Raw genomic sequence first — 26,991 nt, forward strand, 5'->3', positions numbered from 1 at the left:
AAAAAAGAAAACAAAACAAAACAAAACAGGAAAGGAGAGAAGGGATCTCCTTGCCGTATAATAGTCGGTTGTTCCACAAACCATTACTCCTTGTCAAATGGCAGAGGGGGGGATGTGGGATGTGGAAAACTACCTGGTAAGGGTAACTGAGTAATGTTGGATTTAAGTTGCAACCCTTTAATTAACATACAATGTTTAATATCTCTGAGGTCTCAGATTGGATTGTCTGAGACGTAGAAAGATCTGCTTTATCTTCCTGATGAAGTTCTCTCTATTCAATGAAGATGCAACGTTGATTAATCTTCCACTCGGTTAGGATTAGATTGTTGAACCTTGGTTCTGAACACACATGCAAGTTCCCTCTCTTCAGGTTTGAAAACTGTCTCGCTTAGATTGTTGAACCTTTGGTACTGAACTCAGAAGCAAGTTCCCTCTTTTTAGGTTTGGAAACTGTCTCGCTTCCGATCATTCCGTGCTAAGGGAACGAGACAATAGGGGCTGAGCTGCTCCCAGCGGTACAATGGCCATCACCTACCTCGTTCATTACAATATCATCAACAGCATACCGTGCAGCCCGTGAAAATGAAGAGATACTTAAACCATCTTAACTTCAATTCGGAGTCATCAATGTGGCGTAACCATTATGGCTTGGATGTGCCAGAAGACCAATATGAGGTCAATAAGTTCAAAAGAAACAGAACTAGGCCAATCAACAGCTCTCCAGATTCCCAGAGTAACATGACGATCAGCTTGAGTTTATACGCTCAGCTCTTTGGGGGAAAAAGAAAATAAAATGATCATTTATCCAAGGTGAGAAACATTAAGGATACTCTTAACCAAGTTTCTGGTTTCAAAAGCTATACAGAATGATACAAACAGATTTTAATATTTTATAGACGAACAAGGAACAAATCAAATCCAATTTTAAGCTGGACTAAGAGTTGAGCTTGGGAAATCAAATTTAATTGGCCCAATCCACCATGCAACTTGATTCAAGAGACATTTATAAGCACAGAAAATGCGTACCAGGCTATCAGCCAATTTCTATCGCTACCCAACTCATTTCTTCCACAAATATACTCTCAAACCAAATCAAATCAATGAAAAGAGAAGGGAAAATAATGACTAATAGCTTCTGTCAAGTATTTTGATGAATAGCATTACCCTAGAATTGATTCATCTTTAAGGAAATGTAAGAGGTGATGAAATGATGACTTTCAGAAAATGTCAAGTACAATCTGAAGTTCCTAGGGAAAGCCCTCAATGAGTGCCACCAAAATTTCATACATTTTCGAGGAACATGATTTCTACATTACATTGGAGACAATCAATTTACAGAAATTAAATTTCATTAACAAAAAGAATGCTGTGACTATCATGTGAAGCAAGTTACAAGATGGAAACAGCTAGAGAAAGTGCTCATCTAGAGCCAGTACTATCCCAGGCCCTTATGTGCCTTTCTTTCCACTGTTTCCAGATTTCTATCCTCTTCTCTCTCCTATCCTATCTCTATTCCTTTCCTACTTAATGTACAAGTTAGCCTACCTGTCATATACTTACAACTATCATCGTTGCCTACTTCCCCTATTGCTGTTACCTCTCCTGCCACTATTACTTAGCCTTCGAACCCCACCTGTCCAGTCTTCATCATCAATATCATCTTCGTCACCTCCCCCGTATACAGATTTCCGTCCTTTTCTGGGGGTAGGGCGTTTCCTCTTTATATTTGCTGTATAAATCGAGTAATCAATAGCATCTTCTCTCAAAGCATTCTTGAATTCCTGTGCAGTAAGAAAACCAGTAAGAGAAAAATGCTACAGAGAAAATTGATCAGGCCAATGAAAACTACATGTGAGAGAGTAAAATGGGTCCTCAAATCATTGCACACTCTACCTGATATCTTTGTATCAGATCTTGATAAGTGGCAGGCAAACTGATGCGTGTTTCACTGATGTTAAGGGGAATGTTTTGTCTGGAGAGAACGTCTCCTGGTTTTATGGGTTCATTAGGAGAAAAAGCCTGGTTTGAAAGTAAAAACATTGCATAAACACCTCATACATAACTTATACACAAATAGAACATACATGTCGCTGTTAAGTCAAATCATAGTATTACCTGGCACCGAGCGTCATTCAGGCTATAGACAATTTTAAGGTGCCTCTTTAGCTTCAAAAGAAGCTGCAATGCAATTGCCGCAAGACAGTCAGCCTGCATAAGAACCAGGCAGGGTTTAAAAGAAATTAAAATCAACATACATCCTGATCCAGCCACAACAACATATTATGAATGAAACGGTTTATAAACATGGATAATGCATATTTATATTGGCACTAACACAAGAAGATTCTTCATTTTCTTTATTAGGTAAAACATAAACAACTCATCAAAATTTTTCGTGCTTGTCAGAAATCAATAAACTCTTCTTAGTGCAAAAAAAAAAATGATTTACGAAAGCTTTTAAGCTACCTGGACTTTCTGCAGATCATCTTCCGAAAGAATAAAAGAAACACCTGAGCTCATACTACGCGTTTTTGCCCCCACTAAGGTACTATGATTAAAGGCTGACTGATCAGCAATATCTTGTTGAATACTCTCATTCAAATCCATTGACATCCTATGATCAAAGATAGGCTGACCAGCTGGCTCATGCTGAACTGTCCCATTCAAATCCATGGAAGTCATCTCGTTGAAATCAGGCTGAACAGCTGGCTTTAGTTGTCCATTGTCATAAGGTATCTTCTCTGCATCTTTTTGTGACAAATAATTATTCAGGGCTTTCATACTTGCCTCAAGTGCCCCAGCCCTAACTTGTATTACTCGATTTATAGCATAGATCAAATACAGTGGCTCGTCAGGGGATGTGAATGGAAGCAAAGCAAGTATTTCAGTACAGTACCTGTAAAAGGGAACCAGCTTATTATTCCACTCTAAACAACTCATAAAGCAGAACTATAGGCACAACACCAATAACAGAAACTCACATCAGGAAAGGGATTACAGAATCATTCCAGCTTGGGTTATCAAACTTTCTCACGATTGAGGACATAAATTTGTTTCTTGAAACCCGGTTACCACGGATGAGCTTGTAAATTCTAGAAACTCCAAGCCTTGCTTGAGAGACAGAGCCACCATCAGATTTCCCCTTCACATTTCCTATAACCTTGGACTGGACCTTCTGGTTTACATTTTCATTAATGCCACTTATGGCTTGTATAAAAATGAATGTCATTTGAAGGCCATCCCCCAAACGGCTTTCAAAAAATGCAGGGTACCTGAAAAGATGCTTCACTTAGATCGCATAAGCAAATTTACAGGAAAGAAAACTTCAAAAAAAAAACATTTAGAGGACATTACTTCTCATTCATGTTCATCAGCAAATGATGAGCCAACTTTGAATTCACCTCCTGCGGATCTGCTTCCAGAGCTATAAGGTATGGGACACAAGTGATGGGATGAACAAGACCTTGGCGCAGCACAATTTCAACAATCTATTTTGGTAGCATAGAATGAAAAATTGGGTGGGAAAAAAAAACAAGAAACAAAAATCAGTGGCCAGAGATAGCAGAAATACCAGGGAATCATGACTTCAAATTCAACCATTTAAATAACAGAGTAATTAACAAAGAACATTTCCTGATACTTCATCTGAATATTTGTCTCAGTTATAAATAGCATGATTAGTAATGAAAAGTAAAAAGTCAAACTTCCTAAAATGTTCTTTATCTTAGAGGTAGGCACAACTCTTTCTGATAAGTAAAATTTCACTGAAAAAGCAAAAAGTGTCACCCATATATACCCATGTACAGGGTATACAAAAGGTACAACAAATTTAAGTATGAAAAGTACAGCTCTTAATGAGACTCACCTTAAGGGCCGCTTGGCGAACTTGTTCGTTTAAGTCCAAACATCTACCTAAAATACTATCCCAATATAACTGAACTATACCCCCACATATATTAGTATCTCCAGCACCCGCAGCTACAGGTACACTGTGGCCACCTTCTACAGAATAATGAACTGCATTTTCATTTGCTTTATCTGTTCCCATTTGACTTTCCGCATCAAGAAGATACTCATACATGTTTTGCAATGATTGCATCTGGTTGACAGAATGAATCAGAAACATATTGAATATGGTAGCGGAAATTAAGAAGTGTCATTATTACCTTAAGGCGAACATCACAGCCAGAAGACAAAGTTGCCTCTACTATTTTCCCAATATCATTATCCAACATGTACTCGGGCCGAGCAATTAGAAGAAATCCTAATGCCTACAGTAATTATAAAGGAACATAAGAAGACCTCAAAGTTAAACCAGGGGCTACAAATTACCAAGAAGAGATGAGAAGGCATTACCTGCAATGATCTAACCTTTACAATGAAATCCTCTACTCGGAGATATTTTTTGAACAAGCTGAGACAACTGACAGCATCAATAGTTTTGTTACTGGAGCTGCCCAGCAAAGAATTGCCGTAGCGGATAAGCAATCCAAGGCAAAAAAGGGACCGCCCAACTAGCTGAAATTAACAAAAGAAACAATTTTATCTTATAGCACTTCATTCACTTTGTCTTGGAATTAAATACACACACACAGTGTGAAGAATATAGCAAATAGAACATAATTAAATCTAAAGCATATTAATGAGTCATTTCATATCTAAAGCTGCTAATATGTTATACTTTCAGCAAGTAATAAGACATAGAAAGACACTGAAGGCATATTGAAATAATGATCATCAACCTTGATTCATAAGCAGGCAGAGTCCAAGGAAGGAAGAAACTTGACAAGAACCATACAAATAGTTTGCCAGTTTTAATAATTTGATAATTGGGGGGTGGGGGAATTTGAACCCTCTATGTCTATTAGAAACACCAGAATGCGTCAGTTGAGCTAAAAGACTATTGGCACAAACAGTTTGTCAGTTGAAAGAAAATTTATTAACATAGAACTTCTAGAAAGTTCATTTATCTCAATACCAACAGTTTTCATAAGCAGGAAATAACAACAAATTCACGACTTATTCATCTTCAGACATGTATACCCAAGAAATAAATTACTCCCCAACTTAACGTTAACTAAAACCTATTATATGTTAAGCAGATTTTGCATACTAGAGTACAGTTAAACAAAATTTTCAGAGAAGGACACTTTACATTTATCTAATGTTATATATCAAAACCCAAAGCATATGTGGGAACCACTTTAAAATAATTAAGATAATTCCATGCATACACATATTGGAGATGGCTTTATTCCAAGCTGATGGGAGCCTTCTCTTGCAAAAGCAAAAATCACCACTCTATAGGTTAAGCATTTCAGGAAACAAAATGTTCAAACTCTTGAGATATTCTAGCATTTACCAAGCTGTATATAATTTGAAGATGAACTTTAGGTTGCTCTTTGCTTTCACCCAAAGGGAGACAGTTTTATCACATTATATATTTACTTTGGAGATAGTCTCGTACAACTACATCATTAAAAGTCTGAACAAGAAATTGCTATAAAACCTTTCTCATAGTTTAGATTATTCAACTAAATAACGATGCCTTGATATAAATAATCAAACTTATATTTGGTAATGCAAATAACTAAGCTATTCTCACATTTGTGCTAAGCCAATCACTAAACTGACCAAATTTAGGGGTGAATCTCCTAATAAGTACTAAGCATAACACTGCTTAGAACCCAAATGCAAACACTCAAGAGAACAGCCAGGCATTCTTCTGAGAGAAGTTCTAAATGCATTGAAAGCTAGAATTAGAAAATTCTGAACTTAGACACCACTTTCTGAAAGTTTTAAGGTCCAAGTCATTATTCCCGCACTGCATCCACTTTGTTCCAGAATTCTTAGTAGCTTAAAGATTCTTCATCAAATCTACACCACTTTAACTTGCACATGGGTATAAAAAACACACACACACAAAAACAAATAAAACATGGTTGAAGCTAAACATTAAAGGTTGACATGCAATTAACTTGATTAAATATGTACGTGATTATTAGCCACCAACCTGCTTATTGTCAATCGCCTGGGCATCCAAACGTTTAAAGAACACCTGAATAAGATACTCAATCACAGTAGCACCTTTTCCAGCAACTTTGCCCACAGAACAAAGGCACCTGTGATGGGAACAGATATTAGCTGGATGTCCAAAACAGCAAAATTAACTTTCTGCTAAGGAAGAAATGGCACAAACAAGAAGCATAATTATTCCTAACTCAAAACATTATATCCCAGCTGCTTGGGGTCTGCAAAAAAAATATCTGTAGCCAACTTTAAAAAGGCCAAATCCACCATGCTAATATCTTCTCTAATTTATATAGAAACTTTTAATTTAAATCTTATACAAATAAATATTAGCTGGATGTCCAAAACAGCAAAATTAACTTTCTGCTAAGGAAGAAATGGCACAAACAAGAAGCATAATTATTCCTAACTCAAAACATTATATCCCAGCTGCTTGGGGTCTGCAAAAAAAATATCTGTAGCCAACTTTAAAAAGGCCAAATCCACCATGCTAATATCTTCTCTAATTTATATAGAAACTTTTAATTTAAATCTTATACAAATAAATATTACACAGGAAGAGAAATTTATGCACTATAATATAAAGCTACAAAATCTTCAAATGCATTACAAATGAATCATGTATAAGCCAATTACACAATTTGACGTAAGAGAATCAACATGCATCGAAATAATAAAGGGGGTAAAAATAGTAACAAGAATGCAGGGGTTACAAGGTTATAGAAATATATGCATGCAATAGATTACAACATTATACACACACACACAAATATAGGCCTGCATTGTTGATGATGCACAGGAAAACAATATTTACAACCAAGTGATTACTAAGAGTTGCTCCACAATAGACTCAAATTGACTGTCTTAGATTTTAACAATCCATTTTACAGCCTTTTCGGCATTTTGGTTTCCCATCAAATTAGCTGCCCAGTTGCAGAACAGATGGAAAAACCTAGATCACATAATAATTCCTTCCTTTTGATGATGTATGACACAGGAAACTCAATAAGGGAATTGTAATCATAAGAAGAGTAAGAAAAGAACTGAGAAATTGACGCTACTTGATGCAAGCATGAACAACTGTCAAGAAGGAATGCCGAACAATCATGTGCTTCAAGTCTTGCTCGAGTTCTTCAACAACAATTTGAGGTAACTTTCGAAGCAATGGCATAACAGAATCAATTATAAAAATAACACTCTCCAGTAACTGAGCAACCCTTCGATTATCAACCTGAGTACAAGAAAAATCAAGTTAAAATACTGGCAGATTCTTTTATATCTTAACTTTCTATGTATAAAGGTTCTTGCATTAAACAGGTGTGTGTATGTTTGTGTTGGGGGAGGTATGTGTGTGTGTGGAGGGAGGGGGGGGGGGGGGGGGGCAAAGCTAAATTCACAAAGGCCTGTTCTACATTGTTCTTACAAATTGAAATGTCCTAAATAGGACAAGTTCAAACAATCTTGTTATATTGCATGACCATTTAAGACAGTTATAGGCAGAGTGGCTACAATGGTTATTTATTGCACTTATAAGTCCTTGTACAGCATCAGCAATGAGCAATAAATATACAAAATTCTGACACAATATCAAAAATAAGGAACTGAAATTTTAAACTTCTGAGCTTCTTTCTCCTCTCTTTGCTCTCTCAAATGTGTAACTCAGAATCATATTGAAAACAGTTCTTCGAACAGACTCTAGAGAGACACCACAAAATTTTCACAGACAAACAAAAATGAGTCATTTACAGGAAAGGAAAATAGGCTAAACTTTATATTATTGGGTAATATTGGTAGTTCACGTTCTTTTGTATATACAAATACAAAAAAAAGGGGGGGGGATAAAAGCCACAACTAATACATACATGAAATGCAATCAACATTAATTTTATGAACATTTTTCGGAAAAAAAATACTAGTATAAATTGAATATTTGCAATAGATATACAACCTGAGTCTTAAGATATGGCTGTAGAGTAACCACAAACTGGGAAGGATCAGAGGACGGGGCACAGAGGGTCGGGTCCACAACGCAAAATGCATGCAAGACAAGCACATAAGGAAGTGCACGCACCTCCACCTCCTCACCATTCATTTCCTCTACCTGATAGAATGAAATTCTCAACATATTTTAAACAAAGTATCAAAAACTTTAGCATGTTAATTGGCAAAAAGGGTACCTGTAATATCTTTTCCAATAAGCACTTGCACATCAATTCACAACGCTTACGCACTGATGCGAGAGATACAGGGTTGATCCCAGCAGCTTTGGCTGATTGTGGAAAAAAATCAAGAGCTAAGTTGCGCTTAATGACAGTGACAAGAAGTTGGTGATTTGGCATCCTCCTCAACATCTCAACAATTTGCTCAGTTTTTTTAGCAACCTCAAGTGGAACAGAACTACCATCTCCAAAAAACTGAGTCTCTGAACCAGAAGGTTCCTCAAACCAGAACTCATAGAATGTCTTGCAAACAAGATCCTGTAGATGAGAGAAATATAAAGCTCGGAGTTCAATTAATATATACAAACGAAATTTGAGGAGTATATATTCAATTAAACTTCCCTACAAAGAAATGTAATAAATGGAAGGCCATAACATGTTATATTTTGCACCCGTCTAGGAAATACAACGGGGTTGTCAGAGGTGAACTTATAACCTTTCTCAACCATATTTCACTTACTTTCTTTCAGGTTGATAAATTCATTTAGAAAAAACTTTCATTTTTCACAAGCCACGGTTCATAAGCATCTTCCTAATATAATATATTAAAACTCAAGCCCATTTAGGATTTCCTCACAAAGATTTAGCACCAAAATCAAAAGAAAATCATATGCAAATTCATCAAGTGCTACTGCAAAATACAGGTCTAAGCACGGGATCCTGCTACATCTAATTTCAGATGCGTATGACTTACATCACTGCAGGGCCAAGGAATACAATGTCTGGGTGGCTTCTAAACTTGGGAGGCTTCTGCTTTTATGAATGGCTAGCCACTTGAGGCAAAGGTTATTTTCAGGGAAGCAGTTTTAAAGTTATAGCAGCTAAAGATAGCAAGGGCTTGTAGATATATCATTTATGGAAGGGAAGATACACTTTGCACATAAAATGCTGTTTTAGGGTTGAAATAATGTACCGAAGCGGATATTTGCAAATGATAGAGTAAAAGTGACCATCAGAAACATTATTCTTTTGGTTAAGATTTAGTACAGAAGTTTGATTTGCATTTGTGTTTGCCTTGGTATGTGCCTGTGAGTTCACTTTTGGTAGTCTATGCAAAGCAGCATGGCATCCCTGTGGGAGGCCTCTAACTTTCATATTGTCTTCATATGAAGTAGCTCATTCCTCCCTATTCTTGCAGAAGACAGGTTTGAATGGATGTTATTAGGGGTGTATGGCCCAAATGATCATAGGGATAAAGAGATTTATGGGCTAAGATTAAAGTAGAAGCTGATAGATGGGGTGTCTCATGGTGCCTAGCTAGGGACTTACGCTCCGTTTGTTTCGAAGTAAAATATTTTCAAATGTAAAATATTTTACTGTAAAATATTTATATTTTCAAGTGTTTGGCAAGTCTTTGATGTAACCTAAACATTTGAAAATGCAAACATAAACCAACCACCACTAACCATTGCAAAGCTAGCTAGCACAAACCCAACCACCACATACATAGCCACCACTAACGATTGCAAAGCCAGCCACCACAAACCCAACCGACACAGTTACCATCATCCACCAACCATTGCAAATCCAGCAGCCACCAACTGCCCCAAATCCAGCCACCACACTCACCATCATCCACCTACCCACCATAATCTCATCCACTCGGCCAGCATCATCCACCTACCCACTATTATCCCATCCAATCGGCCACCGTCATCAACAACCCAAACACCCAAGACCGACGAAACAAACCCAAACACCGTCATCAGATCTCTATTTCAGAAAAAAAAAAAAAAAAAAACCAATTCAGAACCAACCCGCAAAGACCCAGAACTCCACCGCAACACCTCCTTTGACTGCCACTACCAGATCAAGCCGAAAAGCTACCTTGACCACCACCAGCATCACACCTCTCAAGAAGCCTCTTTGTGACTTTCTTTGTCTGTTCGAGATGGGTAAGAGAGAATGGCAAGAGCCCCGATGAACCTGAGAGTGATGAGCTCCTTGGTGGCTCTGGTTTGTGGGAAGACTGAACTTGAGAGTGAAAGGGAGAGTTATCGCCGGCGATAGGCAGTGCCGGCAGAAGCTGGAGCTGGCCGGTGGTGCTATAGACCTAGAGCCTGGGATTGATGGGAGAGGGGACCGGAGGTGGCTGGGTTTTTTTGTAGAGAAATCTGATTTGGGAGTGTTTGAGCGTAAAGTGACTATGGGAGTAAATGGAGTGATAAGTAAAGGGGTCGAGGGAGTAAGCAAATGTAAAATGTTTTACCAAAATTTTAAGTGTAAAATATTTTACATAAATTTGCCTAGGTTGATTTGGTTGACTGAAAATATTTTACTTTTGACCAAATATTTTACTACAAAACAAACGCCGTAAAATTGGAAAATATTTTTCTAAAAATATTTTATATCGAAACAAACAGAGTGTTAAATACACATTGATTCCCACACAAGAAGACAGGAACAGATGGGATCACAGTGGCCATGACAGAATTTCCAGACCTTTTTTAAAATAATAATTTTTATCGAATAACAAATGTTTAGACAGTAGACTATATAGTGGGGCTCCAGGAGTTATTTGTGAGGTGGACATAGAAAAGGCATATGATTATGTGCGTTTGGATTAGCTTTTTTTGAGAACTCAATTAACTTATTTGCTTATGTTCAACTTTAGAAAACCTTACTTTTTCTTGGTACAATTGTTCTTTTGTCACTTTTGTTGAATTGGATGTCTGTTTTGCATAGTTTGTCGTTATGTTCTGTTGTCGATTTGTTAGATTCTTGTAATTTGAGTGATTGATCGTATCGTCCCTGTACATCCTATACATTGGGTGACTTGTTTTTTATATTACTAAGAACTGCGTTACTCATCAATAAATAAATAAATAACCCAAATAAGTAATAAAGCTAATCCAAACACGCACACGTGTCAATTGAGAGTGCTTATTGTTTCCAATATAGAAGTTTGGTTATGGTTCTCTGTTACCGGTGAATGACAACCCCATTGGTCTTTTCAAATAGCTCCAGAACACAGAGACAAGGTGACCTTTTATCTTCTCTTCTATTTACGTTGCTTGTGGATATATTGGGCAGAATGTTGCACAGAGTAACAGAAGGTCATCAAGCTAGGTTTAAATGGTTGACGAAATGGCGACATTATAGAGATCTCACATCTTCTCTTTGTTAACAATACATTTTGCTTTGTGAGGAGAATCCTAATCAACTTGGGTACTTCCTATGTGTTCTTCATTTTGAAGTAGTATCAGGTTTGAGGATTAATCTAAGCAAGAGTGATTGATACCTATTGGAGATGTAAAAAGACCAACAGAGCTAGCATTGATCATGGGAGTAGAGTGGCTCAATTGCCTATGACTTATTTCGGTTTGGGGTTCCACATTCAAAGCTCTAGTGGTAAGGAATGCTATTATAGAAAGGATGGAAGAGAGGCTTGTAGGATGGAAGTAGTCAAATGAAGAGAGGATCACCTTTTTTTTTTGCTATAATGTAGGGAATGTTTCCAAAGAAGAGCCCTTTGGACTTGTTCTAGGCAGTAAAACCTACAAGCAACTGACACCAACCGCCAAGACAAGTTGCTGGGTAATCCAGGGATATTCACAACCCTGATGGGCTAAGCAGTTTACTCAACATACTTCATGTCACTCTTTAAATACCCATTCATTTTGCCAATAGATTCAGAAGCTCCAATAAGTATTTTTAGTGGGGGCCAATATGGGGATGTTAGGAAAATCCATTTAATAGATCAGGGGACGATTTTTTCTCCTTTGAAGGAGGGAGGTTTGGGGATTTATAAACTAAGTTCCTTGAATCAAGTCTATTAGGGAAATGGCCAATGAGCTCTAACTCAACTAGCAACTCCTCCACAAAAGTTCTAGGTAGATGAAGAGATCGTGGGTTCAAGACCTATCTATAACTCACCAATAGAAAAATAAAAGGTCCAATTGGGGAAACAGTTGTGGAGGTTTAGAGTTGAGAAAGATCACTTTTGGAGGCATATCATATGTACAAAATCCGGATATTCTTTTCTTCTTCTTTTTTGGAGGGGGTGGACAAAAGATAATTTCAATTCTTTGTCAGGGATGCTATGCGGGTTTGGTTTTGATATGCTTTGTGGTGTGGAGGTTCTTGTCTTTGAGATGCATTTTTGAATTTATTTATGATTGTACTATACAAGAATGATTAAATAGCAGTTTATTTGGGTGATGGACAAAGTGTGAACTCTCAGTTTAACCAGTCAATCCAAGATTTGGAATTTGACTGTTGATTCTTTGCATTATTGTATTCTAATATCTCATGTAGACAAGGGGAGGATAAAATATCAAGGAGACCTTCAAAAGCAGGAAAATTTAAAGTTCATTCATACTATGAAATATTGAGGGGTTCTACGATGATTATATTTCCCTTGGGAGGACCATATGAAGTGTAAAGGCGCCTCAAAAGGTTGCCTTCTTTGCATGGATAGCATCCTTGGCAAAAAAATTTCAGTGGATACTTTCTGGTAAAGTACTATTTTAATTGCTAATCGGTGCTGCATGTGCAAGAATGGTGGGGAATCAATTGAGCAGCACCTGCTTAAATTTTCAGTCCCAAGAGATATTTTTAATGCCATGAATAGTGATTTAGTTATTATGTTCTTGGAAAGGGAGCTTTCAATGCAGTAGATGTTCTAAAAGTTGGACTATTGTTCCCTTCCAAGTGTTGTGGACAATTTGATGAGGGGAATAGCATGACTAGTCATTAGGCAATCAATGCTAGGAAGTTTGTATGATTGGTCAACTAATCTAGGCAACCTTCCCTCATATACTATTTTAGATTTTAGACAATTAAACTTGAGAATTAATTAATTAGAAGTGATTTGATACATACTTCATGTACACTTGTATCCTCCAAACAATATTTCTTTTACCTATAAATAAGAAATAGCTCATTTCTCCCAAACCCCACATCCCCAAAAATGAATAGAAGTAACAATCAAACTATTGCTTCAAATTACCTGAATACTAGATTCGTCATCACTAACACGAGAAAGGATCTCAATACACGCATTCGTAAATTCAGAGAAGTTGGCATTAGAAGTGCACATATCTCGAATGATTTTAATAGCTCGTTTTCGAACACTAACTCCAGTGTCTTTGATTCTCTCAGCAACCTTCTCAAAGTACTACAAAACCCCACCAATTATGAGAACAAAGCAAATGTATCAGATACAGTAACTGCATGAACAGGGAAGCTAAATTAAACATACCTTCAAACCAACATCAGGATGTGAAGAAATATGCCTGCCCACAAGTTCCAACGCCGCTTCCCTTGCGGATATTGCAGAGTCACAAAACCTTCCTTCTACAGCCAATTGCACACGTTTATCACATAATACCTCAGGATCAGCTTCTACAATAATACTAACCTGCTTGTCATATTCAAATTAAGAAGAATTAGAAGAAAAAACATTTGCTAACATTCACAAAATTCTTAATTTCCATAAAGACTCAAAAAGTTTAAAAAAAAAAAAACAATTATTTACTTACCGCTCTTAGGGCCTTAGCTCTAATTACAGGAGAGTTCTCCCTCAAACTTGCCTGAAATCAATCATGTTGTAAGAGCAAAGCTTGCATAACTTGATAAATAAGCAAGGAAAGAAATATCTGACTAACCAAAAGCATATGAAGAATCTTATCAAACCCTCTAGAAAAAGAGTTATTTTGTCCCAATGCTAAAGTAATCTTCTTGACTGAATCCTTTGTTAACAACGAAGAAGCAATTCCAGGATCACGTATTATTGCTTTTGATTTCAATCTAGCAAGGTAGTAAATGAACTTCTGCTGAGATTTAGGATCATCCTTGCACCACAGGCAGAGATAAAACCTGCACTTTTACAAATATGCATCATCCCTTTGGCATCAATCATACCATAAAACCAGTAAGGAGAGAGATCTAATGAGTACAAACCAGCGAACAAAGAGATGAACATCATCAGAACCAACATCTTCAAGGTAATTCAATAGCAGCTGTTGAATGATTTCAGCATTTGTAATTGGATCAGAAGCTTCAGGATTTTTTTCTGACCGACTCTGATTCTTTTTACCATCATCCTTAAACTGCGACTTGCAGTATGATTGTAATACAAGAAGTTGCTTCCTGCAGAGGCAAAACTGACACTGCCAGCTTCTGTTAGGAACTTCATGTTCTCTTACTCCAATGCAATCAGCATGAAATGATCTCTGACAACTTTGACATACAAGGAACAATTTTTCAACCCTTCCATCCAAACATATAGAACATGCATCTTTTGGATATCTGCAATCAGCAGCACCATCAGCATTAACCAGTTCCTGCAATACCCAAAATTTGTCCCTTCTGCAAAGTACAGCATCACGCTTCAATCTCGCAGCTATTGTACCAAGAAGGTCGATAGCCATCGTACGTGCAGAGATGTCTTTAGATTTCAGCCCAGCATTCTGAAGTAACAAGACACACAGAACCTGCAAATCCCTGTCTTAGCATGGAAACAATCTAATGTATTTACGAAAATAATAAAACTCAATATAAGTGGTACCTCCAGAATAGGAGCTGAAGCAGGATATTCAGGTAAATTCAACGTTGTCAGCAAATCCATAACAAGATTCTCCATCATTGATTTCATCTCAGAAACATCTTGAGCCTTCAAACTTGCAAAGCGCTGAAGCACACGGGTCCAAAAATAACAACATGCCTCTGTGGCCGCCTCATGGCATTTTACAGGGTAACTAGAATCAATCGAGACTTCTAAGATGGGATTACCACTTGATGATTGCCTTAAAGCTTCAGGAAGGTTTGCACTACAATGCACCAACTGAATCAGCAAAGCAGCAATCATCTGAATCTGCCTTTGTTCTTCATCAGGCAGGTGGTAGGATCTTAGTGCTCGCTTTGAGGATGGTAACTTCCAAAGTAGCTGAAGTATTTCATCTATTACATAAGTACGATGTTGTGTGTATGAATAGAATATCTGTAAACACAATAAAAAAATCCAGAAGATTAATTTGTATGCAGACATGCATGGACATCAGAAAATCACAAACTGACATGGAGAAACAAAAAGTACAGATATGTACCCCGCTTATTAAACCAATTGCCTTCAGTTGCAAGAGCTGGATATTGTCCACCAAGAATGTCGTAAAGCTTGTCTTCACAAGTTGTAAAATGCAACTATCCGACAACCTCTCTATTAACAACAAATCCTTGAGTAAACCAAGAATAGTGCACATTTTCTGAAGAATAGTATTCACAGAGGCAGAGACCCTGTCAAAGTAAACACATAAACTATTAGAACAGACCCCACTTCACGTACACTAAACATTTTGCCTTGATAATTAATGAAGAAAGCAGCATATTGATAAGCACTTGTTTATTGACGATTTCTTCACTTTAACAGTCTTATTGCTACGTCGTTTCTTGCTTGCCGAACCAAGTTCAGCATCAAACTCTTCATCTTCATCACCTGAAAAATAACATGACAAAAAATTTGGATCAGTTAAAATAATACAAGTTCAGAAAACCAAATGCAGAACACTTGAGTGAGGCATGAATCAGTTCCATACCAATTACTAACAAATTGGTGAAGAAAGGATGAGATGCTCATGGCCCAAAATGACCACAATTTCAGAATACAAGGATGTCAGGAAAAAAAAGTAGGTTAATGAGATTCCAGCTTTCTTGAAAAAATCTAAAAGCTAACCTTCAAATCCCCCATTTTCACTTGGTTTATGCAAGGCACGATATGATGGATCATAAACACACATGACATCCATTATTTGACGCCTGGAAAACTCTAGAATTCTTTCAATAATCTGAAATTACATGAACAATAGTCAACAACCCAGGTGATAACCATATGAAAACACAAGAATACTCTAAGCACTAAAAATATACAAGAAAAACCATGAATATCAACACTGCAAACATTTAAAAGAACACTAAATTAGAGCATTTGCCTCTTCTATAGCCAATGGACTCTAGCTCAAACAGTACCTCCTCTCCTTGTAAGAGCAAGCTGGAGGATGAGGTCGTGAATTCAAGACCCACCAGTGCAAAACTTAACCAAAAAAGAAGAAGAAGGCATTTACCTCTTCTTTATAGAGCTGCTTTTGCATTTGGTTATAAGCCATTACTGCTAGAGCTGCATGAATGGACTCCAGAGCACAAAAGATTGATGAAACTATATCTGAATCTGACTGGAAAATTGCAAAAAAAATCATTAAGGAAAGAAGAGCAAAGACCAGAACTATTTGGCATCAAATCTCACTATCATAACATATAACAATAAACCATGTATTGGCAAACAATACTCCATTTTATCTACAACCAAGTACTAGTTATTTCAAAGAAAAATCCAAAAATAACAACTTAGTAAGCTATAGTTAACAGCTTTGTACAAAAATTTCAAAATCTTAAGAGAAATGGAAATCAATAATAAAGTAAGTTGGAGAGAAATACAATTCAAGTAGCATAGCTTAAGTCCTTTTTTTTATATACATTGATAATTGGGGTTGGGGAGATTTGAAACCTAGATGTCTTCATTGAAAACACCAAGAGATGCCAATAGAGCTACAAGGCTCTTGGCAAAGCATAACTTAAGTCCTACAGAACCCACAAATAGGAAAGTAGAGATAATAGTAGCTCAAATGGTTGGGATATCAAAAAGAATGCCACATATCTGATAGCATCGCTAGGTTAAGGGCACAAATGGATTGAAATACCATTATATGGGGGAAGAAGTAGAAACAATAATCAACCTTCCAAAAAAACAAAGGATTTGGTAATGCGATCACATCTAGGAGCAGTCAAGTCATAAAAATAAAAGATAGGTCAATCAAAGAAAGTTTTATATATTATCTAAATTTATTAATAATTTAGTTGGTTTTTATGTGAATGACTGATGTCCAAAAAAAATTTGCATAACCCAGCAAATAAACAGAAATGAACTAGAACTCTAAAATACATAGGAAAAGGAGGATTTGAAAAGGTTAGTTCCAAATTTACAGCCAATGATATGTTAAAAGTAACACGTTCCTATGATCAACTAGAAGCAACACAATGCACCAGCATGGACTAAGTTGTTAAGCAACCAAGACTATCACCTTCCCAGCTAAGGTGGAAAAGTTAGAAAACATCAATATATTGGGAGGAACTTGTGCTTATAATTTTATTAGCTGCAAAGCATTAGTTCCAACACAAAACGATAAAGAAAGTGAGGCAAAACTAAACATGGGGAAATTAGCAGTAAAAACCAAACATCATGACTTGCAAAAGGTATGAACTAAGGATGCATGGGAAATACATACACTACGCAGAACAGAAACATAATGGTAACAAGCTTACATGCTCGCATTCATTATATGGGGGAAGAAGTAGAAACAATAATCAACCTTCCAAAAAAACAAAGGATTTGGTAATGCGATCACATCTAGGAGCAGTCAAGTCATAAAAATAAAAGATAGGTCAATCAAAGAAAGTTTTATATATTATCTAAATTTATTAATAATTTAGTTGGTTTTTATGTGAATGACTGATGTCCAAAAAAAATTTGCATAACCCAGCAAATAAACAGAAATGAACTAGAACTCTAAAATACATAGGAAAAGGAGGATTTGAAAAGGTTAGTTCCAAATTTACAGCCAATGATATGTTAAAAGTAACACGTTCCTATGATCAACTAGAAGCAACACAATGCACCAGCATGGACTAAGTTGTTAAGCAACCAAGACTATCACCTTCCCAGCTAAGGTGGAAAAGTTAGAAAACATCAATATATTGGGAGGAACTTGTGCTTATAATTTTATTAGCTGCAAAGCATTAGTTCCAACACAAAACGATAAAGAAAGTGAGGCAAAACTAAACATGGGGAAATTAGCAGTAAAAACTAAACATCATGACTTGCAAAGGTATGAACTAAGGATGCATGGGAAATACATACACTACGCAGAACAGAAACATAATGGTAACAAGCTTACATGCTCGCATTCATTATATGGGGGGAGAAGTAGAAACAATAATCAACCTTCCAAAAAACCAAAGGATTTGGTAATGCGATCACATCTAGGAGCAGTCAAGTCATAAAAATAAAAGATTGGTCAATCAAAGAAAGTTTTATATATTATCTAAATTTATTAATAATTTAGTTGGTTTTTATGTGAATGACTGATGTCCAAAAAAAATTTGCATAACCCAGCAAATAAACAGAAATGAACTAGAACTCTAAAATACATAGGAAAAGGAGGATTTGAAAAGGTTAGTTCCAAATTTACAGCCAATGATATGTTAAAAGTAACACGTTCCTATGATCAACTAGAAGCAACACAATGCACTAGCATGGACTAAGTTGTTAAGCAACCAAGACTATCACCTTCCCAGCTAAGGTGGAAAAGTTAGAAAACATCAATATATTGGGAGGAACTTGTGCTTATAATTTTATTAGCTGCAAAGCATTAGTTCCAACACAAAACGATAAAGAAAGTGAGGCAAAACTAAACATGGGGAAATTAGCAGTAAAAACTAAACATCATGACTTGCAAAAGGTATGAACTAAGGATGCATGGGAAATACGTACACTACGCAGAACAGAAACATAATGGTAACAAGCTTACATGCTCGCATTCATTATATGGGGGAAGAAGTAGAAACAATAATCAACCTTCCAAAAAAACAAAGGATTTGGTAATGCGATCACATCTAGGAGCAGTCAAGTCCTAAAAATAAAAGATAGGTCAATCAAAGAAAGTTTTATATATTATCTAAATTTATTAATAATTTAGTTGGTTTTTATGTGAATGACTGATGTCCAAAAAAAATTTGCATAACCCAGCAAATAAACAGAAATGAACTAGAACTCTAAAATACATAGGAAAAGGAGGATTTGAAAAGGTTAGTTCCAAATTTACAGCCAATGATATGTTAAAAGTAACACGTTCCTATGATCAACTAGAAGCAACACAATGCACCAGCATGGACTAAGTTGTTAAGCAACCAAGACTATCACCTTCCCAGCTAAGGTGGAAAAGTTAGAAAACATCAATATATTGGGAGGAACTTGTGCTTATAATTTTATTAGCTGCAAAGCATTAGTTCCAACACAAAACGATAAAGAAAGTGAGGCAAAACTAAACATGGGGAAATTAGCAGTAAAAACTAAACATCATGACTTGCAAAAGGTATGAACTAAGGATGCATGGGAAATACATACACTACGCAGAACAGAAACATAATGGTAACAAGCTTACATGCTCGCATTCATCAATGGTCAAGCCTTCTGCTCGATGTATTTGATGATCAAGAACCCTTAAAAGCCTAACAAGAATATCTACAGGAACCAAATGTAGAAGTTTCTTTGCACGGATAGACATTATTTCATTTATTAGCATCCTAAGATCAGAAAGAGGCACTGCTAACCACTCTGCTTCATCCCGATCATCACTAAGAATTTCAGCTCTACCACAGAAGTCCTCCAACAACTCACAAAAGTTTCCAATGGTGGCATCTGAACAAACATATAGAGCAAAATATTCACATATATATTATATACCAAAGAAATGAGAGATCAATTGAAGACAATACTAAAAGCAGAAAACCAGAAAAATCAACCTTGAAGCTCAGCGGGATCTGGTCCAACCGATGATGAGAAATCATCGCTACTTTTCTTCTTTACTTTTGGTTTTCTAGAAGATGATGTCGATATGTTCTGCAATTCCATCTTCAAGATCAGAAAAAAAAAAAAATATATATATATATATATATATATATACAACTCAATCATCAATTTCTAAAACCAAACTCAGACGTACATTAGCTACAACATAGTCAGGTTGATAATTGTGAGTTGCCCCGTAGTCTCTTTGAGCTTTACTTGTAATATGTATGCTTTGCTCAAAGGACTTCTTTTCAGGTACTGTACTGGTAGAGATTGGCTCCTTAATAGGACCTGAGAAACTTGAACAATGCAATAAACAATAAGCACAGCAACGGTAAATTTAGATATGAAATAACCATAACAGCACAAAGAAAAAGATTTATTTTTTTATGCTTACACTCCAAGAAAAATGATCTCTTGAAAAATGAAAGTATACTTTATTAGCAAAAAGCAAAAGATTCAGCAATAGATCTCATACATCTAAAGTCCATTTTCCATCAAGATCTCGTACTTCACTTCAAAAGATCCCTTTGGATACATTTTTGTTTTTTGATAACCAACAGGAAATGTCCCTTTGGCAACAATTATTGGTTGAACTAAATGAAAAACTCCACAAAGAGTCATAAATGACAAAGAAACCAAGACACAAGAAAACATTTTTCTAAAGTTTACCTTGTGCAATTTGGAAATAGCTCCCACACCATGGTAGTCAAAGGTGAGCTGAGCACCCTAGGTGCCTGAGCAAGGCAAGTACCTTTATTGAGGCACCTGCCTTTAGAAAGCAAAGCAGGCAAGCACCTTAAACAAAGCTCATGGTGCTTGAGGTGGGAGCCTCACTTATATTCAGCACCAATAAGAAAATGTGGCATTCATGTAATTTGGTAAAAAATATATATGGCATTTGTAATTAGGTCAAAATAAAAATTAAATAAACGCTGAAACAAAGTACAGAAGTAAAGGAACAAAGCAAAAAAAAAAAAAAACCCCACACAAATTGGGAACATAATGGACAGCACAACAGTGTATTTTTTCCTCTCTCTCTCTCTCTCTCTCTCTCTCTCTCTCGGATAGCTCTATTTCATCCCTTTCATTCTTTTTTTTCCCTCTTCAGCTCTTCCACTCTCACCTCTCAGGCAGGCTTTTTTTTTATCTTTCCTCATTTTCCTCTCACTGCTTTCTCTGTATCAACTCTTTATCTCCCAATCAATTTTTAGACAAAATAATAATAATCATAACCTTCAATCATGTAATCTTTTTGGCATTAGCTTTGATACTATTTTTTTAAGCTTGTTTTATATCCTAAGATTAGATTAATTAATAGACTTAATTTTTTCATGCAACATATGTTAAAAACACTTGACTATAATATTTGAACATTAGATTGATATGATTTAAATTATATGTATAATACCTGTATTTAGAATTTGCCAACTAGCGTAAAACGGGCTACTGCCTCACGACGAGTAATACAAGGTCATGGAACCATAAGGCTGCCTTTCGCCTTTGACTACCTTGCCTCACACTTTGGTAGATTTAATTATTGATCAAGGAAAATCATGGATGCAGCGGGATACTAGAGTAAATTTTTTTTTTCTCTGCACCTCTATCATTCACATTTTCTCTATGAAATTAATGTTTTCTTTATAAGTTGTATTGTTTTTATGCCCTTTAGCATTTGTTTTTCTTTTATAATAAAATATAGCATAATATGTGTTAACATATTGCCAATGAGTTCTAACTTGAGTGCATTTCCTCCTTCTATAAAGAACGGGATTGAGGGTGACATCATGAGTTCTAATCTAATTGCATGCATGTAGCTCACCAATCAAAAATATTTATTTATTTTTATATTAAGTAATGAAAATTTCTCTACCATATTATCATAAATTTTCAAGCATTGACTTATCATCATGTCCATATTGTATTGTATACATATCCTGTATCAATATCATTGCTTTCTAGTAAATGGCTTTTTAGACCTTTTTTTTTTTTTTTTAAACAAAGATGGTTCAGACATTTTCTACAAGACCTAAAAATGAATTAATGTAAATTCAACATAAGTCCCAAGAGGATGAGGAGAACTCTAAAGAGGAAGAAAAAATGATTGCTAAGTACCAAATCAAGAGTTTTCTTTTTATTTTTTTTGGAGGGGGGGGGGGAAGTAATAATTTTTACGGAAAAAAAAATGATCATTTTCTTCATAAGAGAATAATTTTTTTGAAAGATCGATCGCTCAAATGCAAGTGCCCAAATATATTTAAGCGCTTCTCTTACTCTAACTGCAAAGAAGTTTGATGCAACCATGGAAAAAAGAGATCTAGTAGATAAATATACAAGTCTCAATTTAGGTAACAGAGCTTTCATTGTGTGGGACCCTTATGCGATGTTAGACAGATGTGAGACTTGTGCGGTTTTATAGGTTGAGTCAAAAGTAGTATAGGATTACATTAGTTTATTACTTAAGCTATTATTTCATAAGTTATGGTTAATTTCATCATGAATCAAGATATATAATTAGGTGGATCCGCTTCTAGGTGGATCCGCACATCTATAGCCCAATTCTCGGTATTGTTTAATGGGTCTCCGGCTGATTTTTTTGGGAGTTCGAGGGGATTGAGACAAGGGGACCCGCTTTCGCCCATGTTGTTTCTGGTTTTGATGGAGGTTCTCAGTAAGATAATGCAAAGAGCTGAAGGGGCTGGGTTAGTTCAAGGCTTTAGGGCCCACGGTGGACGGGGGGGAGGGGTTTGTGTATCGCATCTATTGTTTGCGGATAATACGATTCTGTTTTGCGATGCTGATGAGGAGCAGATTCTTTATATTTGGATGCTTCTTCTTTGTTTCCAGGCAGTGACAGGTTTAAAGGTTAACGTGCTGAAAAGTGAGATGGTTCCTATTGGGGAGGTTCCTAATATCCACGTCCTAGCAGAGCTTTTGGGATGCCGGATTGGATCTTTGCCTATGACCTATCTTGGTATGCCTTTGGGGGCGTCCTTCAAGTCACCTACTGTTTGGAATCCTATCTTGGAGAATTTTGAGCGTAAGTTGGCCGGTTGGAAGAAGATGTATTTGTCAAAAGGTGGAAGACTAATGTTGCTTAAAAGCACTTTATCTAATCTCCCCACTTATTATTTGTCTCTTTTTACCATTCCTACGCATGTGGCCAATAAAATTGAGAGGTTGCAAAGGGATTTCTTGTGGGGGGACTTCAAGTTTCATTTGGTGGGATGGGACAAGGTGTGTGCACCTTTGAAATATGGTGGGTTAGGGGTAAGGAAATTAACTACTTTTAATAAAGCTTTACTAGGGAAGTGGTTATGGAGGTTTGGGATTGAGGAGACAAGGCTTTGGAGAAGGGTCATAGCCCTCAAGTTTGGGGAAGAATGGGGGGGATGGAAGTCCAAGCTAGGTAGAGGGGCGCATGGGTGTGGCTTGTGGAGAAGCATCCGCATGGGACGGGAGGATTTTAGCAAGAATACTTGCTTTGAGGTAGGGGTGGGGGATAGAGTGAAGCTTTGGACTGATCATTGGTGTGGGGAGTCTCCTCTTCAGCTGTCTTTTCCGAGCGTGTATGGGATTGCATCCAATAAAGAGGCATCGGTGGCCTCTTCTCTTGAACGGTTGGGGATTGAGGAGCGGAGAAGCTGGAATGTTCATTTTATTCGGAGACCTAATGATTGGAAAATGGGTGGGGTGGATGATTTTCTCCATACCTTGGGTTCTAATCTTCCTCCCACTGAAAATGTAGATCGTATGCGATAGAAGTTGACAAAGAATGGAGACTTTGATATTCGTTCGTTTTACAATAAGTTGAGAAGCCCCACGCCCATTATTTTCCCTTGGAAAGGGGTTTGGAAGGTTAAGGCTCCTCGGCGTGTTTCCTTCTTTGTGTGGACTGCTGCATGGGATAGGATTCTTACAGGGGATAATTTGAGGGGTAGAGGGTTGGATTTTGTCGATTGGTGTATCATGTGTCGCAGTAATGGAGAGACGGCGGATCATTTGTTACTACACTGTGAAAAGGCTTCTCGACTGTGGAGTTTGGTATTTAGATCTTTTGGGTTTTCTTGGGTCTTGCCTAGATCAGTTGCGGATACTCTATTCAGTTGGTGGAATTGGCCTGGAAAGCATTCGTCTAGCATTTGGAATTTAGCTCCTTTATGCTTGATGTGGTGTCTCTGGAGGGAGCGCAATAGGAGGACGTTCGAGGACATGGAAAGCTCAGATGACCAGCTTTTGGCCTCTCTTAGTGGCACTCTGTTTGATTGGTCTAGGGATAGGGGACTCACCTCTAATGATTCTCTCCCTATGTTCCTTAGTTCTCTCCTGTGTACTTAGTTTTTTTTCCTTTCTTTTTCTTTTTACTCTTTCTTTTCCCTTTGTACTTATCTCTCTGCCTTATGTTTTTTGGCATAAGGTAGTGTTCTTGAATATATATATTTTTTACCTATCAAAAAAAATAATTATCTACAATTCACGAGAATCAAGAATATTTTCATAACTTATTCTAGCCCAAAAGTTTCTAAGAGTTTCTAAAGTGCCTTGAGTTTATTTTCATTGAATCTAAGTTCGTCTTTTATAAGAGTCTTAGTCTTTAGTTTACCAGCCAATTAAGGGGTCCTATCTCTATATTAGGGAAGAGATCAATAGTGTCATATAAATATGCTTAGTGTAAAGAAATCAAGGATCTTGATTAAAAGAATATTTAGTGATTTGAGTTTTGAGGCATGATTGCCTAGCACGTTCTCTCTTCTTCTTCTTTGGCACGCTAAGTACTGTTCATGGACATTGTTCAACCCTGAACATTGACAACATTTTCTATTCCTTCTCTCTTTGCAAGCCCAAATTAAGCCCTTCTTCCAAATCCTAAATCCCTACATATTTGGCCGTACCAAATAGCCACCAAATAAGCTATCAAATCAGCCATAGATTTCCACATAAACCCACCGCACAAAAATTTTCAGCAATCTATTTACTCCAAGAAAAATTCTCGTCCTTATTCCCCATTATTTAAAACTCTACTCAATATTTGAACCCTAACACTTTCTTCTAAATTTCTAAACCTTAAATCCACTAATTCTCTGAACCCTAAGCCTACCAAAAGCCTGTGTCATTAAATATTTCCTCTTATGTCAAAGTCATTGCTTAATTTAAACTAAGAGACAATCCCAAAAACCCTAAAGCATAGATAGGAAACAAGAGTTGCATGGTTACTTGCACATCAAAATTCAATGATAAAACATCATCAAAAGTAAATGCACCATCAATGAAAGTTGTTTCAATTCACAGTCAGTAGCAACACGTTTAAAGGAAGAAAACGGTAAACGAGTACTTTGATTACCTGCAGTACTGCACTCAAATGCTTCCGAACTACATCGTAGAACTTGTTCATGTAGTTCTAAAGGCTCCACATATCCATATGGAACTGCCCTTGTATCGTCTCTGAGAATCCTGCAGATGACAACACACGTAAGAAAACAACAATAACAGTTATTGCAATAATGATTATAACGTCATTACTCCAATCAACAGGTTCTCCATCAACATTAATGGGGAATTGAAATCCAGAGAAACCACACAAACCACTGGCCGAGGCACTTTTTGAGAAAGACGACACTGACAGTCATTTTTTACCAGTAACTGGATAAATAGCACGCAGATTCAATTTGGAAAAAAAAGAATTATCATAAATAATTACCACATTTACATTTACCAAGCATCTCAAACAGTTTCGAATTTCCAAATTCTACTGAATTAAGGAAAAATAAATTAAAAAATCAAAATACTAAGAATTACTTTCCAAAAAAAAATGAAACAGTTCCAAATAAAATCAGTTGTACTGTTGCATTTTCAAAAGATTTCAGCGAAAATGTAATATCAAAATTTTGAATCACAACTCTGTTAACGGCTAAAGTCCACTTCAATCACATATAATCACCAAATTCATAAACGTAACATATTTTTTAGCAATTCAAATTCGTTGAAGTTCGAACTTCTTCGAGCTTATAAGCTAAACCACTTCAAAAATTCAAAATTCAAAATTCAAAATTGCAAACTAAAAAAAAAATTTTGAATTAGGTACATTATTCGAGCATAACCGTAAGAGTCAAACTGAAATTACATTTCTCAACTACTTGGTGAGAAACACTTACAAGTAAGACACGTCGGTTTGGCGGAGCAGATCAGAGATTCGAGTAGCTTGAGAGAGAACCTCGGCGCGATTGAGCGACCTGAAGCTACCGCCGCTGCGAGGCTCGTCGAAGAGGCGGAGGTCCTGATCGGAAGCGCCGCAGAAGACAGGGAGCGAAGGCAGAGGCAAGCACGGCGCGACCTCCGAGTGTATGGTGTTGGAGAGTCCGATTCCGCGCTGGCCCTGGCCCGAGCCGGAGCCCGAACCCGAACCCGAATTGATTGGATAGCTCATCGATTGGTGAACCGCCGGTGAGTCCGAGATGATGACGACGATGATTCGGAGTGCGAAGAGAGCATGTAGGGAGTGGTACGAAGCGTAATAATGCGGAAATCTGAGGGCGGTTTTTGGAAAGGGAATTAGGGTTTTTTTTTTTTTGGTTCGAGCTGAGAGTTTCGAAAGCCCTAGACTTAGAGAAGAGAGGAAATATGAATTATCAGGTTGAAAAAGAAAGAATTGTAAGAAGCAAATGGCGGGGAAAGTATGTGATTTTTTTTTTTTTTGGGGGGGTAAAAAAATTTTGGGATTTTGTTTTCTATTTTTTGGGTGAAAATGGGATTTGTGGATTTTTATAGGTGTGGAAAATTGAGAGTTAATTAATTGAATTACGAATTTACCCTTGGATGACTGACTGAGTCTTCTTTAGTTGTTGGTAGCTAGTTAGTTAAAGCTTCGGAAGCTTGCTCAGGAAGAAGAGTCACTGGAGAGTGAAGAGCCTTCATTTTCTGCGGAAGGAATTTAACGGAGCGTTAAATGTGAAGTTACGAAGGTACCCCTGAGGGCTGCCTGACTGCTTCGCTTACGGGTGCTTCTTTAAGTGTGCCCATTTTGGGAATTTTAGCGGAATAACTTTCTGCCGAAGGCATTTTCTGCTCCCTGAATTCGGGTCAAGTACAAGGAAGAATGAGTACACAGTTTAATTTGCAGAATGA

The 26,991-nt window shown here is 36.9% G+C and overlaps 1 protein-coding gene across 2 annotated transcripts; it reads right to left on the bottom strand.

Moving 5' to 3' along the window:
* Positions 1 to 1,200: 1,200 nt before the first annotated feature.
* Positions 1,201 to 26,595, bottom strand: LOC142611447 (sister chromatid cohesion protein SCC2). 2 transcript variants are annotated; one of them, XM_075783575.1, is made up of 28 exons: positions 26,022 to 26,595; positions 25,211 to 25,320; positions 20,024 to 20,160; positions 19,824 to 19,920; positions 19,463 to 19,719; positions 16,310 to 16,417; positions 15,922 to 16,033; positions 15,588 to 15,684; positions 15,299 to 15,485; positions 14,761 to 15,138; positions 14,154 to 14,686; positions 13,859 to 14,069; positions 13,733 to 13,783; positions 13,453 to 13,611; positions 13,201 to 13,368; positions 8,208 to 8,507; positions 7,979 to 8,131; positions 7,092 to 7,261; positions 6,014 to 6,122; positions 4,357 to 4,518; positions 4,167 to 4,271; positions 3,866 to 4,099; positions 3,355 to 3,488; positions 2,982 to 3,272; positions 2,467 to 2,896; positions 2,116 to 2,208; positions 1,894 to 2,019; positions 1,201 to 1,781 (listed from the first exon to the last, which is right to left on the bottom strand). In XM_075783575.1, exons 1-28 carry the CDS (start codon positions 26,291 to 26,293, stop codon positions 1,566 to 1,568), a joined length of 5,400 nt encoding a protein of 1,799 aa, XP_075639690.1. In that variant the 5' UTR covers positions 26,294 to 26,595; the 3' UTR covers positions 1,201 to 1,565. The 2 variants fall into 2 exon arrangements, with proteins under 2 accessions (XP_075639690.1, XP_075639683.1); XM_075783568.1 differs by having other exon boundaries at positions 14,761 to 15,192.
* Between the last annotated feature and the right edge of the window lie 396 nt (positions 26,596 to 26,991).

The sequence above is a fragment of the Castanea sativa genome, chromosome 1, assembly GCF_040712315.1.
Source record: "Castanea sativa cultivar Marrone di Chiusa Pesio chromosome 1, ASM4071231v1".
NCBI classification, from domain to species: domain Eukaryota; kingdom Viridiplantae; phylum Streptophyta; class Magnoliopsida; order Fagales; family Fagaceae; genus Castanea; species Castanea sativa.

What these genes read in the sequence shown, in the direction of transcription:
- LOC142611447 (XM_075783568.1), bottom strand. Translation starts at nt 26,293, where the DNA reads ATGAGCTATCCAATCAATTCGGGTTCGGGTTCGGGCTCCGGCTCGGGC. An exon ending in AGGCGATTGACAATAAGCAG is followed by an intron (nt 4,519 to 6,013) that starts GTTGGTGGCTAA and finishes TGTTAATTTCAG; the next exon opens with CTAGTTGGGCGGTCCCTTTT. An exon ending in GCTGTGATGTTCGCCTTAAG is followed by an intron (nt 4,100 to 4,166) that starts GTAATAATGACA and finishes TCTGTCAACCAG; the next exon opens with ATGCAATCATTGCAAAACAT.